An 18,445-nucleotide genomic window follows, 5' to 3' on the forward strand; every position below is an offset into this window, starting at 1 on the left:
CGGCTGACAACTCCCCCTAGTGGCCAGTCTGCCTCTTTTCAGAGGGGCCTGGAGCGGGACCGCGTCCTGCATCGCCCGCCAGAGGGGAGCTGCAGGCAGCCTGGGGTCCGGGAGAGGCAGTGCGACCTGCTGCCAGCGCCCTACAGACCGGCAGTGACTGTCACCTGACTGTCACCGAGACGCAGGGCAGGGAAGGAGGCGTGAAGCTGACGGTGGTGGATTGTCTCACAATTACTTGCAAAGTCAAAATAGAAAAATGCGTACACGGTAAACTTCAATATAAATAAAGGCAATGAAGAAGTGAGACCTCAAATGTCTCCAGAATCCTAAATTCACCCGGAGGGCCAGGGCTCCTGGGAGAATGAGCTCTCGGAGGGTCCGAGAGCTTCAAGGCAGCGATCACCAGCAATTTAAACGGAGAAGGTGCTAAACCCTGCGAGTCCTGGGACCTCCTTCCACACGCTCCTCAGGAAGCGGACGTTCACAGTAAGTTCCGTGTCCCGCTCTCCTCAGACGGCTCCTCTCTGCCTCCAAAACCCCACCTCAGGGGGTGAGGACTCTGAGCACCAGGGAGGAGAGGAGAACGGTCCCGGCACCGGCTCCCGCCCTCAGGACGGGCGCTCACAGCCCAGAGCTGCCGCATGTTCACGTTCAGGTCCGGCCGCCCATGGCAGGAACGGGCCTCCTCGGAGCTGCCCTCCAGGCCTGGTCTCCCAGAGCTCTGCCCAGGCTCGGTCTCGGAGGAGAAGCCAATCAGGGCAAAACCCAGAGGCGCCTGGATGGGAGAGCAGCTTTCCTTCGGCATAAAACCAGTGGATTAAAAACACAGAGAAGGCTTCTCGAGCCCAAACCTCCATCTGCTAAACCTTGATTACCTTTGGAAATGAAACCCGATCTTTACGGCTGGTCCCAGAGGAACGGAAGAGGACGGGAATCACGTGACCAGGGGATGGAACGACCCACCAGCGGGGCCTTGGCCCCGGCCGGCCGGCCATCACAGGTGGGCAAGGGCCGAGGCGCGTCCCCATTTCCAGTGACGCTCGGATCCCGCTGGCCAGCCTGCCTTCCTCCTTGGTCCATCTTTTGGGGCCCTTGTCTCCCTATTGTTCCCAGATTCCAACAATGAGGTTCTGAAGAACTTTGTTCGATGGCGCACGTTTCCCTGCAGCTGCCTCCTTTAGAAAGTAAAGCGTCGTGTCTGACGGACCACACGGCAGGCGAGGCGCGCGGTCGCGGAGCTTAAGGACGGACTGAAGCGGACCGGCTCCCACGAGCTGAGGACACTGCTCCTGAGGGCACGTTCGCAGCACGGACCCACCGTCCGCTGCGTCAGGCGGAGACAGAGGCAGCTGCCTCACTGGGTAGAAACGTCAGTGTGCCTTCCGATGGAACCTCGCTTTTGGGTGTTGTCTCCTTACATACGTCTCCTCGGCTTCTCTGGCTCCGATTTTCCCTGTCGCTCCAGGAAGTTTAATATCGTAATCTGTTGTGACGTAAGGAATCGTCCCCTCGAACCCATGCTGAAAGGAAACGGAAAACATGCAAACTCCCAGGCCGCCCAGTCTTCCTCTGCCCGCCCCCCCCCCCCCCCCGGAAACAGTGTGGAGTCTGAGTGAGCCCCAACCCCTCCCCAGTCCCCCCTCTTCTGAGCTCTCCCTGCAAAGGCCCGGAAGCACTGGCCAGGGGCCAGATGACCGCCTCCTGTCTGTCTAGCCCAGTGGTCGGCAAACTCATTAGTCAATGAGCCAAATATCAACAGTACGACTGAAATTTCTTTTGAGAGCTGAAAACCGACTTCTGCACGTGGGCCTCGAAGTTTTAATCACGCTGTATGTTTCAATTGCAGATATTTTGTGGAAGACCCACACTCAAGGGGCCAAAGAGCCACATGTGGCTTGTGAGCCACAGTTTGCCGACCACTGGTCTAGTCAACTCCACAAGCACATCCAACAGGCAGTGGTAAGTGTGGGGGTTTCCATCTCAAACAAGCAGGTAAGAAGGGGAGCAGCCAGGCCACCCACAGGCCCTGCAGTTTGGCGGGGGCCCACACAGGTGCTCTTGGCCACTGTGACCTTCCCGTGACCTTCCCGGGCTGCCCCTGGAGATGGCCTCAGCTCGGGAACGGGAATGGCTCTCCGCAGCTGCTGGCTCATGGCCTTGTCTCCCCCAGGCACCAAGTGTCCGTCCCCAACAAGGACCTGCCCCCGCTCCTGCCCAGTTTCAGGTGCTCCCTCTGCCCGGACACAGCCGTTCCCCATGGGCGTCCGGAGCCCGCTTACCTGGCTCTTGAGGACACAATGGGGAATGGAGATGGCTCCGACCAGCAGACAGTTCACATTTCTCAGTTCTTCCGGGGGCACAGGCGTGAGGATGTGGTAGAGCCGCTTCTCCATGTCGATCCCTCTGCAGATCCCTGGAAGACCAGAGCACACACCGTCACCCTCCGCCAGGCGCCGGGCCACCCCACGCCCACGGCAGAGCAGCTTTTAAGACAGAGCCCCAATTTCAACTGGGTTTTGTTTGGAAATACAAAGTGGCAGAGACGGAGTGTGGGAATGCCGGAAGCCGTGGTAGCTCCTCCCGGCTCGGCTGAGGCACCGAGTGGTCCTCACGCCACAGTCCTAGTTGGCGCCGGCGCCAGCGCCTGGGGAGACAGTCCTTCACTCACGCCTCGTCCACGGTCTGCAGGGGCCCGTCTCTAAGAGACGCTGTGAGAAGTACAGTGTTGTATGAGTTAGAAACGTGTCATCACTTAAGGACTCGGCTAATTCTGGGTGAACTTTCCAGAAACATTCACTGACGTTTATGGACCTCAGGAGCCAAGAGATAAACTCTGCCGTGGGCTCTCGGAGGGGACGGCCCAGGGCGGGGAGGGGGGAGGCCTGCGCGGCCAGGCCTGGACCTGCGCTATGACGACAGGATGTCAGGACATGACTGCGTAGATTGGCTCAGGTCACTCCCGAGTGTGGGGTCCAGTGCAGGGATGAGGATGGCATATGGGCAGGGGAGGACATGACCGGAGGAGCCGGACTCATTTCAGGAATAGAAGCTGCCTGACCTGGCGTGGGGGGATGTGGAGAACGAGGTGGAGGACCTGGAGGTCAGGCCCAAACACCAGCATGAGTCTTCAAGGACCGCTGAAGGACCTTGGGGACAGGAGGTGGAGAGGAGGGACTGGGAGAACATCAGGCCTGCGGACCATCAGGACCTGTTTCGGACCCGGATGCCGTGAGATACCCGAGCAGAGTGAGTGCCCAGTACCACGGGCTCGGAACCCTGTGGGAAGTCAGCAGGAGATGGACTGAGACAATACGCTGGGTGAGGCGCCACCAGGCCGAGGGATCCAGGCCTGAGAGAGGCCGGAGGAGAAACAGAGGAAGACCTGCTTCCTGCCGCCCGAGGCCCGAGGCCCACGGAGTGTGGAGCCAGAGCAGCTCTGACCATCGAGGAGAGGGGGTCAGGTTTAGTGTGTTACAGACGCGCTTCCCTCTCACTCACCGAAGCCCAGGCAATCGCAGATGGGAGTCTGCGTGAGCAGGACGGGCCCCTCGGTGAATCCTCCCACCTCATCCAGGATCTTGCAGAGGCCGACCCAGCTGGCGTTCACCGCGTACAGGACGTGGGTGGGGGCGACATCGGAGTGAATGACACGGAGGGCGACGGCACTGAAAGGGACCTGCAAAGCCAATGGGCACCTCCCCGTTAGCTCGTTTTTCTTTATTATTAATAAATTCTCTGTGACGTGGGTTAAAAAACTCCCGTAGGTTTTAGGCATACACTTCCACGACAGTCTGTCTAGTGCATCATGTGTTCAGCACCCAGACTCCAATCTTCTTCCGTCACCGTATACATGCCCTCCCTCCCCTTTACTGCCCACCTCCCTCGGTTAATTCTGGAAACTACTTTCCTTTGTATCAGTGGACTGGCCAGCTCTCTGAAGTTCTGTCTGCCAAACCGCCTGCCGAACAGTCTCTAAAAGCATGGGAACACCAGCCAGCTCTGCTCGGCTCCCTGCTCTAACAGGGCACCTGAGAGCTTGACGTCAAGCCCCTGTGCACCAGCCACACTCGCTAGAAAGCTAAACTGATGCCTGAGACTTTCCTGTCTAAGGAAACACAGCTGTCTGTCTGCAAAGGTCCTGCCGGGGCCACAGCAAAGGGAGGCGGTGAAGACCCAGCACGGAGGCCTCTGATGTAAGAAAGCCACGCTCACTCTGAGGAGCCGCCATCCGTTCTCTAAGGCAGCATACCGAATTAAAACAAATGTATCGCATGCCTGGAGCACAAGATAAAGAACCACCTTTAATGTGACTTTCTGGGTAATTTCAACTTCTTAAAGGAGAAAAGTGTTTTGTTACACACATTATCTAGGTTTCAGAACAAATGTGAAGTAAAAAGAAGGCAGGTTAGGTACTGGCAGTAAACTCCAAACTCGGTTATACAGCTTCTCCCAGTGAGCAGAGCGCCAGGGAGCGAACTGCCTCAGGCTCTCGGGGGGGATGGGAGGCCTCAGCCAATCTCGCCGACAGACTGAGGCGCATCCCTGCCAGGCAGGTCCGCTGCGCCCGTCTGCGAGGCCTCAGCCCTGTCCCCTCCACCCGACTGTGCCCAGGTTGCTGAGCTCAGGTCCCAGTGCCATGCAGGCACCAGGCCATTCCTGGTAATGAGCTCAGCACAGTGAGGGCTCAACACTGGACAGGGCATCCAGCGGAGGGCGAATGCTCTGCCTCTGGAGTCAGGCTGCACAGCCTGCAGTCCAGCCCAAACCTTTCTGAGCCCCTTAGGGTCAGCTGATCTCAGCCCCATCATCTGTAAAATGGGGATTATAACGGCCATTGTGAGCAGAGGAGGAAACACGGGCTTAGGACGCAGCACAGCAGAGTAAGCACTTAGGAAGTGCTCCTGTCACTGTTTCATTCTCCCGTCAGCCAGAATTCTAGCGTTAAGGTGGTTTCTCCCCAGATAATTCAGGATCCACACACTCTGGTGCTAGAATCTAATGGTGACAGTAACGTTCAAGGCTTTAAGTGCCCACTGGGGACCAGGCACCACTGTGCACCCCGTGGACTCCGCACAACCACCCACCAGGTCGGTACTGCCCCTGCTCTACCAACGATAGAGCCACACAGCTCGGCAGCGGGAGCGCTGGAACCAGACTGCCTGGGTTCAACCCAGGGCCACCTCTGGGGTCAGGAAGAACATGCCCACTGGCCCGGCACCAGAGCTGTGCCCAGGACAGCCCAGCCTGATGCCCACTCTGCCACTGTCGCTGGATTCCTCAGCTCCCGTCTGCAAAACGGGGAGTCACCGAGCCTTCCCCGGGCTGGCGCTGAGGGTTACGAGGAGCGACAGAGCGGACAGAAGGTACCGCACACAGCCGTCCCCCCGCCAGCCAGCTTGTACCTGGTAGGGGGTCAGGCTGTGCAGCGGGTGAAGCGGTTTCGGCGCGGGGGGGTGCAGCTGGCCCAGGTACCCCAACAAGGCCAGGTCCCGAAGGACTCTGTTATGCGACTCTCTGCAAAGCAAACAGGAGGAGGTGAGGAGCGGCCCCGACAGGCCCCCCCCCCCACTTCCATTACGTAGATCCATGTGCACCTTGGAATCCCCAGCCCTGCCTTTCTCTAAGCCCTGGGACATGGAGTGGGGACATGGAGCGGGGAGCTCTCCTAGCGGGAGCCCCTCTGGACTTTCCCACGGGAAAACGCCTGACTGCCCCCCCAGCCCCAAACTGCACTGGAGATGGAAAGTGACACAGGACTGACTGCTCTGAAGGAATTGAGGGCAGAAGGCGTGTTAAACTGAAGAAAACAGAATTCTCCGGCCTCAACGGTTTACTTACCGATTTCTTGGCGTTTTTCTAAACGCAAAGTCCGACCGGACGCACATCAGCTTATGTCCAGAAAAGGCCGCCGGACTCTCCTTTTCTTCGTCACCAAATTCCAAACTGTCTGCGAACTCTGGCAGGTAGAAGCCTCGGTCTCTGACCTTGGCCTTGCTCTTGGTGTACAAGCCATCCATGTCGTCGATGTAGCTGGGGGTGAGTTTCGGCATGAATCTGCTCCGGCTGGAACTGAACTGAACCACGTGGCTGGGGCACAGCAAGCGGATCAGATCGACGAGGAGCAAGAGGCCCTGGTCTGCGGGAAGGAGAGGGCGTCGGCGTCGGCGCTCCGGGAACGCCGTGTCAATGCGAGACCGCGCTCGGCCGGAGGATCTCCCCCAAAACTGGCTCCAGCCGCAGGTCTGAGCCGGGAGCTCACCCCCCCGGGTCCTTCCCTGCCCCGCGGGCCACGGTGGCCTTACCTGTCACCCAGCCCATCGTGTTGATGATGAGAGGGGACTCTCTCCTGTAGGAGCTGAACACATACTTGATGATCTCGATGTAATTCTCATAGTTGTCTTTACAAGTAGATCTCCCAAAATACACCATTTTCTGTGGTGTCCTCTGGTGGGTGAACGGTGGTCCTGAGAAGACAGATAACAACGAATCCATGCCCTGGCCAGTGTTCCTCACTGGTGCGAATGTCGGCCCAGGCACCATCGGGTCTCGGGTTCGATTCCTAGTCAAGGGCACATGCCTGGGGCTGTAGGTTCTATCCCCAGCCCTGGTCAGGGCAAGCACAGAAGGCAACCAATCAATGTGTGTCTCTCTCAAAGATGTCTCTCTTTCTCTCCCCGTCTTCCTCCCACTTTTTCTAAAAAAAACAAAAAAAAAATCCATTAAAAAAATAATAAAACAGCTCTAGCTGGTTTGGCTCAGTGGATAAAGAGCTTTGGCCTGTGGACCGAAGGGTCCCAGGTTTGATTCTGGCCAAGGGCATGTGCCCAGGTTGTGGGCTTGATTCCCAGTAGGAGTCGTGCAAGAGGCCAATCTATGATTCTCTCTCATCACTGATATTTCTCTCTCTAACCCTCCCCCTTCCTCTCTAAAATCAATAAAGATATGTGTGTTTTTTTTTAAAATAATAATAAAGTAACAAAAACAAACAATGTAGAATTCTGGTTTGGATTCTGAACCAGAAAAAGGACATTAGTGGGTAACTTGTTAATTTTGAATAAAATCTACAGGTTAATTAATGGCATTGTATCAATGTTAATTTCCTGGTTTAAATCATTATATAGGGTTAAATAAGATGTTAGTATTAAAAGAAGCTGTGTTTCTAACTTACTTGTAACAAAATGGACAGTAGGTCCATTTACTAAAATGGAACCCCACTAAGTGTCATAGTTTATTTTTTCATTTTTGGAGGCTGGACAAACAGTTATGGGAAGACTGAGTTTGAAGGGGTATGCTCACATATTTTATACTTCTATATTCTTTGACTTTTTGGTAAGTATCATTACTCTCACATGTTATAGAACATTTAGGAATCTACGATACATACCCAGAAGCGGTTCTGTGATATTAAGTAGAGAAATACATCCCGGAGGAGTAAATTCTGTCTGCCCCAGGTCACATTCCAAATAGTCAACGCAGGAAATACTGGAAATTCAAAAGGAAATCTTAGCGAGCTTTACTATGTGGAAAGGATAAAGCAGATCTTAAGGATTTTATGTGCTAGAGGCCAAGCACACGAAACCGTGCACGAGTAGGGTCCTTAGGCCTAACCTGCAATCAGGGCCATCTTCCTTCTGCTCGCCAGTCCCCAGGCCCACCCCCCGCCTACATCTACCCTGGTTCCCCGTGGTTCCCCTTCGCCATCCGGCGATCAGAGCCTGAGGGCCGGGGGAGAGACTGAGAGGTGGTCAATGCGCCTCATAGCGACTGGTCGATTGGTCAATCTGGTCCTTACGCCGTTATGGTCGCTGGCCTTCTATTAGATAGGATGGTTTTGACCCCATAGGCAGGCTCAATCCATGTACAGTGCCTAAAGAGGACATGGGATGGGTCACAGGGTCCGTCCATGATAGGGTACATGGTCATCTTCCCTAAAACGTTACCTGTAGACAGCGGAGCTGACCTGCTCTAAATCTCCATGGGGACAAATACAGATGCTGAGACCAAGTGGCTCCCCAAGGCGCTCTGTCAGGCAGGTCCGCACCCGAGCCCTCGCCTAGCCGAGCTGCTGGGCACGGAGTTGTAAATGCCCTGAGAAGCCCAGAGGCATCCCGGCCAGTTTCCTAAATCCAAACTTCTACTTCGTACCCCAATTGGAGCAACCTGTCCAAACAGGAGCACGCTTACCTGTTCAGCAGCTGGTTCATCAGGTACCGGTTAAAGGTGGACTTTCCGACGTCCTGAGCGCCACAGACCAGGATGATGGGGCAGCCGTCCGCTTCCTCTGGAGGAAAGACAAACACGGCCCAGTCAGCCTCGCCCTGGGGCTCTCACCCGGGACCCGGCGCTCCGGCGGGAGCGCTCCACCTTAGCAACGTCTCGCTCACCGCAGGCGACGCTGACCAGCTCCTCCAGCGCCGAAAGGACACTCTCGGTTAGCTGCAGGCCGTTTTTCTTCTTCTCTTTCTTAATGCCCACCGACCTCATGGCGAAATACTCGGCGTTAATCTGGAAAGTTGTCCTCTGAAATTATCAGCATCAACTTTTAGAAAAGGTGAAACCAAAGGCGCCCTTCCCCTCAGTTCTGAGTTAATAAGCCTCACGCAGCTGGGAGCTGAAGATAAATGGACCCCTCCCTCTTCCCAGCCCCAAACCCACCCCCGCCAGCTCTCCTCCTGAAGCACCACGCCTGTTCCCCCGCTCATGCTTACTTCCCAGCCACCATCGCCCCCAGGACACGCCCAGGAGAAAGGACACGTGTGAGAGTGACTCCAGAAGAAAGAGGGAACTGGAGGCCGCAGGCCAAGAGCCCGCTGGGTATTTGAATGAAGTCAAGGCAATACCATACAGAGCCAGCAGGCAGAGCGGGAAGGGCGCGGAAGGCGGGTCCGTGAAGCCCCATGGCACCCCAGAAGCACCAGGAGACCGTGGGAGAGCCACCCGAGGAACGGGAGCCCACTCCCGCGGAAGCAGCTGGAGCCTGGACGGAGCACATCACTGTGTGGAAGGGGATCACGGGAGAGACCCGCCCAGGAGCACAGGAAAGGGCGTCACAAAAGGCATGGAACCCGCCTGGCCCTAAGGCTTGCTATCAGCAACTCTGGATTCTAGTAAAGGAGGGAGCAGGCCTCAGTCCTGACAGCAATGACCACTGTCTCCATCTCACGGAGCCCGGTTCCTGGGACTGCCTCGGGCTCAGACCTGGAACCTTCCCATTTCTCACTCAGTCACTCCCTCAAAGTCACTCCCTCAAAGGTGCTGAGGCCTTTGGATCCCCTTCTGCTCACAGCTCCACATTTACATTCCCAACCGCTTCTCCGAAGTGCAGACATCTAACAGGCACCTCAAGGTGCACATGACTACACCCGCTCCTGAGGTCGCCCCGTCTGAGTTAACAGAACCGCCAGGCATCCTCGGTTCTTTTTCACCATCCAGTCTGTCCAACCACCTTATGGTTAGATTCACCTTACTGGCTCACGGGAGGCAATGAAAGTACAAACTGGACCTTAGGAAATCATCAACAGGACCAGCAAAACATACAGGTGAGAAGAGAGCGGGAGGTGTAAGGACACCGAAATCACTCATTCACAGCTATGAGAAAACTTCCAGTCTCACGTTAATGAGTCCAGATACAAGATAACCATTTTTGTAAAATGCCAACAAGAACTTAACCGACTACAATGCAAGACGATGGCTTTTGCTGGGGAATGAAACTAAGGGGGGCCCTTTTCAGGGTATACCTGTCCACAGTGACTGTTCTTACTGAGCACACGTCCCACAGCCTGGGGGACACGGCACAGGAGGCTGACCTCCGAGGGGAGCGCCTACACAGTGCGAGATGACTGCTCTGGGAAGGTCATCTGCAAAACTCTGACCGGAGCCGGTCTTACCTCTTGTTCGAAGACGTAGGACAAGCCCGGGTGGCTGGTTATGAAGCGCACGGCGGAGTTTTTCAGGGTTTCCAGCAGCACCACGGAGCAGAGCGGAGAGAAGTTCTTCATCACCCAGCACCTGTCATCTGTGAGCGGTTAAACTACCGTTAAACTCTACGCCCTTCGGCCCGCATTTCCTGGGCCGAACCGGGAGCTTTTAGAGGGGGGACATGACGTTTGAGAGCCTTTTTCTGGGCCGGACTGCATAATTGGAACACACCTGGGTTGAGAAGTCATACTAGCTGTGTGGCCTTGGGCAACTTTTCTCTGTAAATTGGTGAAAACAATATGGTGAAAAGTCACTCAGGACATTTGCTAGGGTTATTTTTATTATCCTCACCTGAGGATATATTTAACGAACTAATTATTTGTTTTTATTGATCCTCACCAAGGATATTCTTTCCATTTCCTTTTAGAGAAAGAGGAAGAGGGAGAGAGGGAGGGAGGGAGGGAGAGGAAAACAAACATGTGCCCTGACCAGGAATGCCCCCCCCCCCCCCCAATCCTGTGGTATAAACCAGTGTTAGGCAAACTCATTAGTCAACAGAGAGGCAAAGGCTTGGTTTGCCGACCCTGGTATAAAGGATGATGATCAAACACGCTGGGCCACCTGGCCAGGGCGGTGAGGGTTTAAGTAGATCTAGCAAAGGGGGCGATGTCTAGGCCGTGGTACACATCTAAACCTTATCAGCCACAGCACCCTCAGCAGACGATCCGGGTCTCCTCATTACCCCGGTTCAGATGCGCTCTGAGCAAAGCCCGGGCTTCTCTCTTCATCTCCTTCTTGCTTTTCTCAGGCGCCGAGTAATGGACAGCGCTGAGCGCCAGGCGAGAGTGGGTGTAGGTGGAGAAGACGTCCTGGGAAGGCTGGCCTTGGCCAATGGTAAAGCCAAACACCTGCACCTGGCCGTAAAGGCAGGTCACGCGACAGGTCCCGCTAAAGGTAAAGACCTAGCAGGGAAAGAAAAAAAGAAAAGAAATAACATTATATAGGGACTGAATTTTCTAAAACCTTCATTGCTAGTCACATATCAAAAGGTGGCAGGTTTCTAAATAACGGAGACATTGTAGGGGGTGACTTTCAGGGACTGTGTGTTTTTGACTTAAGATTGCATCCCACGGCAGCTGGGGAGCATGAACACGTGAAAAACAAGGGTGTCCCACGAGCCCAGCTCTGCGGTCCTCTGGCTGCAGGCTTTTCTTTCCCTCCTCATTGGAGGGGCCGCCCAGGCCACAGTCCCAGCGAACAGCAGGGACCCTGCAATCAGGCTGCGGACCCTACTACCGTGTCCCTTTTGGGAAGTTACCTAAGCCAACCCTCAGTTCTTCCTGTCACCATTCGCAGCAATCGCGGCAGTGACTCCAGGTGAGCTGCGAGTACTACAATGTTCATACAACCAAGACCCTCAGAACACGCAGAGCCTGACGTCACTAGGCACCCAGGAAACGCGACCCCATTACCAAAACCACCGCCATCCAAGTTCCTTTCAGCCCTGAAGGCATCTTCCAAAGCAGCGTCCTTTCCTCTCTCAGCACCGTCGCCTGGAGGGCTCTCTGACTCCCGCAGAGGCCACCGTCTCCCCGGCCGCACCCCGGGCTGCGTCCCCGCCTCCCCTCCGCCCGCCGGGCGCTCCACTCACCTGCTCCCGCGGCAGCAGCAGCAACGCGCGGCCCGCGCCGGCCGGCCGCAGCGGCGGGATGGCGAGCTTCGCGGGGCCACGCGGGGCGGCGTCCTCGTCCGAGGCCGGGCTGGAAGCCCGGCTGGGGGTCGGGCTGGGGGCCGGTTGAGGGACCGGGCTGGGCACCGCGGTCTTGGGCCTCGGGGCAGCCGCCGAGCGCGACACCGGCCCGCAGCCCTCCCGCCAGTCCGCGCCGGCCGCCTGGGCTTGCAGCAGCCGCCGCCGCAGGAGCCGCCGGCCGCCCCAGCGCAGGAGCCGGAGCCGGCGGCGGGGCCGGCGGCTGAGGATGAGCTGGGGCCGGGCCTTGCGGCATCGCGCCCACGTGGAGCGGAGGGGCCCCCGCTTCGGCGGCGGCAGGGTGTCCGCCATGCTGGTCGCCGGCGCTGGCGGCGCGAGAATCTCGCGAGATCTCATCGCCCCGCCCCGCGGCTCCTGGAGCGTCGGTAGGAAGCGGCCTGGGAGCCTCCGCTTCCACTTCAAAGACTCCTGCGGGCCAGTGTCGGGGCGGCGCCTGGGCGACCAATAAAGAGGGGACATGTGCCCTCGCCCGGAGGCTAGGCTGGTTGGATGGCGTCCTGTGCACCAAGAGATTGCGGGTTCCAACCCTGGTCTGGGCGCCTGAGAGAGGCAGAAACCATTAAATATATCCTCGGGTGAGGATTTAAAAACACACACACGTGCGTCTTGGTTGCGCTTCCAGGCTGGGCGAGCGTGGGGAGCTACCTCTTCAAGCCTGAAAGCGCAGCGGCGGGCAAACCGCAGCCGGAACCTCAGCCTCGACCAGAACCGGAGGAAAATCCCGCGCCAGCTTGGCGTTGCTAGGCAGCTCTGGAAGGCGGCCGAGAACGGAAGTCCAGGGCCTGGCTCCGCCCCCATTCCCCTTTCTCATCTCATTGGTCGCCTTCTTCGTGGCCCCGCCCCCAAATGCTAGCGCTAAACCCTGCGCCTCTCAGGTGTTCCACCCCTGCGGGCGCGCCATGACGTCACGTCCGGCGTGGGCGACGGCGGCGTCTCCGCTCCGTTGTGTGGGCTGGGCACACACGGCCCCGGGCAGTTGGCGGGTGGGGCTGTGGCGTGGACGCGTCTGGAGTCGGTGGGGCCGGCGCTGGGAGGACCGGCCCGGGTGAGAAGGGCAGGGCGCGGGCGAGAGAGGGAAGGGCTGCGGCCGCCTTACGTCCGGCCGCTCGGGAGCCACGGAGCGGCGTGGGCTTCGCTCACCCGTGTGCAGCCGCCGCCCTCCGCTGCTACGGGTCCTCTCGCTGCGCCAGGCCGATCAGTGCGTGCCGATCCGCTGCTCCTTTCCTCACACTTCAATCCCTTCCAGCAGCGCCCCTTGACCCTCCCCTGTGTCCCGCCAAGCCATACCTCGTCCCCTCACCTAGTCCCCTTGCGCCCCGCCACCCACTCTCTGGCCAACCCTAATATGGGCTGCTCACGGGGGAAGCTTTCAGCCTGTTCCCGCCTCTGCATGCACACTCTAGTTTCCATCTGATTCTCGTGGTGATAAATGTGACTGAGTAGAAGCCACCTCCCCTCTCCCACCTCGCAGATGCACGGGCTTTCTCTTTTACCCCCGGCTTGTGCTGGCCAGGGCGTCACTCCTGCCTTCCTCCCCTCCAGACAGATCATGGATGGCTCCTTCATCCAGCACAGCGTGAGGGTCCTGCAGGAGCTCAACAGGCAGCGGGAGAAGGGCCAGTACTGCGACGCCACGCTGGCCGTGGGCGACCTGGTGTTCAAGGCCCACTGGAGCGTCCTCGCCTGCTGCAGCCACTTCTTCGAGAGCCTCTATGGGGTTGGCTCCGGGGGCAGCGTCGTCCTCCCGGCCGGCTTCGCGGAGATTTTTGGCCTCTTGTTGGACTTTTTCTACACGGGCCACCTCGCCCTCACGTCAGGGAACCGGGACCAGGTGCTCCTGGCAGCCAGGGAGCTGTGTGTGCCGGAGGCTGTGGAACTGTGCCAGAGCTTCCACCCCGCGCCCTCGGCGGGACCGGCACCAGGTGGCCAGGGTGGGCTGGAGAGACCTGCCCCCCGGGATGTGAGCAGCCACCCCAAGGAGCTGGCAGGCATGGAGGAAGAGGGAGCTTCCAGGGCTGCGAGTCACGTCCCCGGGGACCAGGAGCCCGGCGGCAGCACCAGCCCTCCGAGGCCGCAGCTTGGGCTGCCTGCTCTGACCGAGAGCCCGTCCCTGCGCGGCAAACTCCAGCAGGCCCTCAAGCTGTGTCCCCCGGAGGACAAGGAGCCCGAGGATTGCAAAGCGCCCCCGAGGCCCTCGGAGGCTCAAGGTGCCCAGCTGCAGGGCGGGAGCAATGAGGTACCGAAGGCAGGGTGCTGGAGATGGGGGAAGTGGGCGTAGGGGGAAGAGATTGACACTTTTCTGGCATAAGCTGGGCCCCAAGGTAGAATCCGTGTTGTGTGGGCTCAAAACAGGCTTTTGCCAAACACGGGAAGCTGGCTTTGCCCTGCAGCCTCCGCTGCCCGTGGTTGCCAGCTTCTCGGCGTGGCGCGGGCAGCATCAGGGTCACAGGCCTTTCCCCAGGGCAGTGAAATCCAGCCTCTTCCAGTTCCCCACGATGGCGCCCCTGCCTCAGTGCAAGATTCTGATGGGAACGGCCACGGGCCTGGGCGCTGGTCTGCGGACGGGCCTGGGTGGGCCTTGGGATGGAGCTGGCTGCATCCACCCCAGGGGCCCTGCTGATTAGCTGGGTGACACGCCTCCTCCTCCTGCCTCTTTAGTGGGAAGTGGTGGTTCAAGTTGAGGATGACGGGAATGGCGACTGTGTTTCTGAGACAGAGACCGTGCTGACCAGGAGGAAGTCGAACGCGCTCAGAAAGCCCTGCCCTGCCGAGCCAGCCCTGAGCGCAGGCGCCCTGGCAGCCGAGCCCCCCGCGAACAGAAAAGGTACAGCGGTGCCGGTCGAGTGCCCCACCTGCCATAAAAAGTTCCTCAGCAAGTACTACCTGAAAGTCCACAACAGGTAAACGCTCCGTGTTTCTGTTTGCTCTTCCTGTCTGCCAGTCCCACGTCGGGGGAGGGCCTGTGCTCCCCGCTTCTGGGCCATGAAGGGGGAGAAGAGCCACGTACTAAGGGAGTGAAAACCACGTGGTGAGAACCAGAGGGGGCCCTGGGCGCGGGTGAGGCGAGGCGGGAAGTGGCTCAGCCCCACGCCCCCTGTGGCTTCTGGCAGGAAACACACTGGGGAGAAGCCCTTCGAGTGCCCCAAATGTGGGAAGTGCTACTTCCGGAAGGAGAACCTCCTGGAGCACGAAGCCCGGAATTGTATGAACCGCTCCGAGCAGGTGCGTGCTGCCCGGTGTGTGGGCCGGGCGAGCAGCCTCCGCCCTCGGGAGGGACCGCACCCTTGGAGAGCCGCAGGGTTCCTGGATGCCGTCAGGTGGCTGCCCGGTATTCCAGGTGGGGACACAGGTCCCAGAGTGGAAGGGACAGCCCAGGAGGCATTTGGGGTTTGCCTGCCAGACCCCTGGGCTTTGGAGAAGGGGTACCGTGGTGGGAGGCTGCAGGCAAGGCCGCTAGGCCCCTGCCCCCTGCCTGCCGGGTCTGAGGGGCCTGGTTGGGGGTTTGGACAGTCAGGCTCAGGCAGGCAGGTTGCATGTTCCCTCTCCACCCTAGTGGCCTCTCCTCGGGCAGGCTCCTCCCAGCAGCGGGCAGAGGGCAGAGGCGCCCGCTGATGCCGCCCTGATTGCCCCTCACACCGCCAGGTCTTCACATGCTCCGTGTGCCAGGAGACTTTCCGCCGGAGGATGGAGCTGCGGGTGCATATGGTGTCCCACACGGGGGAGATGCCCTACAAGGTCAGGCTCGGCCTGTCCCCAGGACCCTCCCACTGAGTGCCTCCCCTGGCAGCTTCAGGGAGCCCCGCCTCCCCTGCCCATCCCTCTGGTGCCCCACACCTCAGGCTGGGCCACTGGTCCTTCTTGGCCCTTGTTTCTTGCCGTAGAGGGCAGGCTCAGCTCCTGCGGGTATGGCATGGGGCGCCTTCCCGGCGTGGGCGTCACCCAGGTCTCTGTCCCCCCACCGCCCAGGTTGGCGGGGTGGGGTGCCCTGCCCTCTGTCCCCCCACCTCTCAGGGTGGCCGGAATGGGTGCCCTGCCCTCTGGTGTCCGGGTGGGTGCGGCTGCCTCAGCTGCCCACGTCTGTCTTGCAGTGCTCCTCCTGCTCCCAGCAGTTCATGCAGAAGAAGGACTTGCAGAGCCACATGATCAGGCTGCACGGAGCGCCCAAGCCCCACGCTGTGAGTGCCCGGCGGGGCGGGGGCTGGGCAGCGTGCTCAGACGCTGGGACTGGAGCTGCCCCGGGGGTGGCTGTGCGGCATCTGCCACGCGGGGTGTCCAGGGGTGCCCCGCCCTGCCCTCACCCCGCTCTGTGCCCGGCCCCTTCGGCCCTGCAGTGCCCCACCTGTGCCAAGTGCTTCCTGTCCCGGACAGAACTGCAGCTGCACGAGGCTTTCAAGCACCGCGGAGAGAAGCTGTTTGTGTGTGAGGAGTGTGGGCACCGGGCCTCCAGCCGCAACGGCCTGCAGATGCACACCAAAGCCAAGCACAGGTGGGGCTGCCCGGAAGGCAGAGTGCCCTCCACCCCGAGTGGTGCCTGCGGGGGCCTCAGAGGGCCGAGCAGGTTTGCCAGGCAGAGGGGGAGGGGTTCCAGGCTGAGAAGGCTCTGTACCTTCCTGGGCAGGAGGTGGGGTCCCCGTGCTGGCACTGCCCAAGCCCTCCTCGCTGCTGCCTTGGCCCGGGCCTGGGCCCTCGGCTGCAGTGCAGTGAAGGGGCCCCTTCCCTGGGTGATGGCCCGTCCGTGTCCCCCACCCGGACAGGAACGAGCGGCCCTACGTCTGCGAGTTCTGCAGCCACGCCTTCACCCAGAAGGCCAACCTCAACACGCACCTGCGCACGCACACGGGCGAGAAGCCCTTCCAGTGCCACCTCTGCGGCAAGACCTTCCGCACCCAAGGTGAGGGGGCCTCCCCCGCACCCGTCCCCCCCCCCGCACTCCCCCCCACCCCCCGCCCCCCCCGCACTCCCCCCCCACCCCCGCCCCCCCCGCACTCCCCCCCCCCCCCCCCCCCATCCTCGTCCCCGCGGGGAGTGCCCCGGCCGGCCGCGCTGACTCGCCGCTCCCACAGCCAGCCTGGACAAGCACAACCGCACGCACACCGGCGAGCGGCCCTTCGGCTGCGAGTTCTGCGAGCAGCGCTTCACCGAGAAGGGGCCGCTGCTGCGGCACGTGGCCAGCCGCCACCAGGAGGGCCGCCCGCACTTCTGCCAGATCTGCGGCAAGACCTTCAAAGGTACCCGCCCGCCCGCCCTGAGCCCGGCGGGGAGGCGTCTGCACTGCTGCCCACCAGGCCGGGGCCTCCGCTGGGAGAGGCCGGGCAGCCATGCCTCTTGGCGGGGACCTCCCAGTCCCCACTGCGGTCGGGGGTGCCATCCAGCAGTGATAACGAAGCAGGGGCGCTCGTGTTTAATCCTCGTCTCTCAAACGGGATGAGGGGGCTGGTGGCAGCTCCGGTCCTATGCAGTAGTGACCGCGGAGGCACTGTAGGTGGCAGGGCCCCGAGGAGTGGCTAAAACCCGGGGACTCCAGCTCCGCAGGCCCCGCCACGTCCCCGTTCCCGCCCTCTAACCCCCGTGGCCTCCCTCACAGCCGTGGAGCAGCTGCGCGTGCACGTGCGGAGGCACAAGGGCGTGCGCAAGTTCGAGTGCACCAAGTGCGGCTACAAGTTCACGCGGCAGGTAGGCCTGTCCCTCCCCGCCCCCCCCCCCCGGGCCCCCGGCCCAGCCTGAGCCGCGCTCCCCCCAGGCCCACCTGCGGCGGCACATGGAGATCCACGAGCGCGTGAAGAACTACAGCCCGCGGCAGCGCAAGCTGCGGAACCTGGTCATCGAGGACGAGAAGGTGGTGGTGGTGGCGCTGCAGCCGCCCGCCGAGCTGGAGGTGGGCTCGGCCGAGGTCATCGTGGAGTCGCTGGCCCAGGGCGGCCTGGCGCCCCCGCTCCCCGCCCAGAGACTGTGCGCCGAGGAGGGCTTCCCGGGCGTCATGGAGCCCTCGCTGCTCATCACCGCGGCCATCCCCGAGGACTGTGACTCGTAGCCCCGGCCCCGGCCCTCTCCAATAAACCACGTGCTTCGCACTTGCTCAGCCCCTCCGCCGTCCGCCATCCACCGTCTGTCCCGGCCCCGCCAGGCCGCGCTTTCCCAGCCCCCAGAGCAGACCGCAGGCTGAGCCTCTGCACCTGAGCCAGCCCTTCCCACCTGCTCAGACCTCAGCAGGACACCCGGGCAGGCAATTTGGGGGCCACGCCTCTGGCCCAGGACACTCATCCGTCTCCCACCCCTCGTCCAGCTGTTGTAGCAGGGGGAGCAGGGAGCAGATCCACAGGAACAAGCCGACTTCCCTGAGCCCTGGGGTCAGCCAGTTGTCCCCCTTTCCCCCATGGCCTCACTGGTTCCAGACTCCCGTCCAGGGAGTGTGCGGCCGAGCATAATGGGCCTGAGGAGGCGGGCTCATGGCTGAGCTGCTCTGGACCCCGCTGGCCGCACACGGCCCAGAGGGAAGGGCCCGAGGCTGGTTAGGTGTCCAGGAGGCCTGGGCGCAGACAAGGCCCGCCCAGGTGAGAGGTCCCTGCCCTGTGACCCGGGGACGAGCGGGTGCTGCTCGTCAGCAGTGCGGGAGGCATCAGTGCTGACCCGGGCAAGTTCCTACCCGCTTCACGTGGTCTTCTATGGAATTAGCAACAGCACATGCTTCATAGAGGGGGTAAGTGAGAGCCCATTTTGCTATCACTGCTAGATAGCAACACCCAGACCTTCCCTGGTCTG

The 18,445-nt window shown here is 60.3% G+C and overlaps 2 protein-coding genes across 5 annotated transcripts; one reads left to right on the top strand and one right to left on the bottom strand.

Moving 5' to 3' along the window:
- Window positions 1-216: 216 nt before the first annotated feature.
- Window positions 217-12,637, bottom strand: NOL9 (nucleolar protein 9). 2 transcript variants are annotated; one of them, XM_036461123.2, is made up of 12 exons: window positions 11,570-12,637; window positions 10,661-10,880; window positions 9,888-10,015; window positions 8,385-8,520; window positions 8,185-8,281; window positions 7,385-7,482; window positions 6,303-6,464; window positions 5,839-6,136; window positions 5,403-5,514; window positions 3,499-3,676; window positions 2,280-2,413; window positions 217-1,520 (listed from the first exon to the last, which is right to left on the bottom strand). In XM_036461123.2, the coding sequence occupies exons 1-12, from the start codon at window positions 12,482-12,484 to the stop codon at window positions 1,371-1,373; spliced, it is 2,628 nt and encodes an 875-aa protein (XP_036317016.2). In that variant the 5' UTR covers window positions 12,485-12,637; the 3' UTR covers window positions 217-1,370. The 2 variants fall into 2 exon arrangements, 1 of the variants encoding a protein (XP_036317016.2); XR_006739558.1 differs by lacking the exons at window positions 217-1,520; window positions 5,403-5,514 and having other exon boundaries at window positions 2,325-2,413.
- On the top strand, window positions 12,579-17,757 carry ZBTB48 (zinc finger and BTB domain containing 48). 3 transcript variants are annotated; one of them, XM_036461124.2, is made up of 11 exons: window positions 12,579-12,731; window positions 13,229-13,922; window positions 14,345-14,586; window positions 14,797-14,908; window positions 15,329-15,421; window positions 15,775-15,861; window positions 16,018-16,172; window positions 16,441-16,577; window positions 16,750-16,914; window positions 17,271-17,359; window positions 17,427-17,757. In XM_036461124.2, exons 1-11 carry the CDS (start codon window positions 12,586-12,588, stop codon window positions 17,715-17,717), a joined length of 2,211 nt encoding a protein of 736 aa, XP_036317017.2. In that variant the 5' UTR covers window positions 12,579-12,585; the 3' UTR covers window positions 17,718-17,757. The 3 variants fall into 3 exon arrangements, with proteins under 3 accessions (XP_036317017.2, XP_045426520.1, XP_045426521.1); XM_045570564.1 differs by having other exon boundaries at window positions 14,399-14,586; XM_045570565.1 differs by having other exon boundaries at window positions 16,754-16,914; window positions 17,427-17,618.
- Window positions 17,758-18,445: the final 688 nt, after the last annotated feature.

Source organism: Pipistrellus kuhlii, unplaced genomic scaffold (genome assembly GCF_014108245.1).
Source record: "Pipistrellus kuhlii isolate mPipKuh1 unplaced genomic scaffold, mPipKuh1.p scaffold_m20_p_34, whole genome shotgun sequence".
Lineage (NCBI taxonomy): Eukaryota > Metazoa > Chordata > Mammalia > Chiroptera > Vespertilionidae > Pipistrellus > Pipistrellus kuhlii.

Coding starts and splice junctions, on each gene's coding strand:
- ZBTB48 (XM_036461124.2), top strand. CDS start 12,586: ATGACGTCACGTCCGGCGTGGGCGACGGCGGCGTCTCCGCTCCGTTGT. Junction 14,909..15,328: donor GTATGAACCGCTCCGAGCAG/GTGCGTGCTGCC, acceptor TCACACCGCCAG/GTCTTCACATGCTCCGTGTG. Junction 15,862..16,017: donor GAGCGCCCAAGCCCCACGCT/GTGAGTGCCCGG, acceptor TCGGCCCTGCAG/TGCCCCACCTGTGCCAAGTG.
- NOL9 (XM_036461123.2), bottom strand. CDS start 12,484: ATGGGGGCGGAGCCAGGCCCTGGACTTCCGTTCTCGGCCGCCTTCCAG. Junction 5,515..5,838: donor AGAAAAACGCCAAGAAATCG/GTAAGTAAACCG, acceptor TTTGCTTTGCAG/AGAGTCGCATAACAGAGTCC. Junction 1,521..2,279: donor ATTGTGTCCTCAAGAGCCAG/GTAAGCGGGCTC, acceptor GTTTCCTTTCAG/CATGGGTTCGAGGGGACGAT.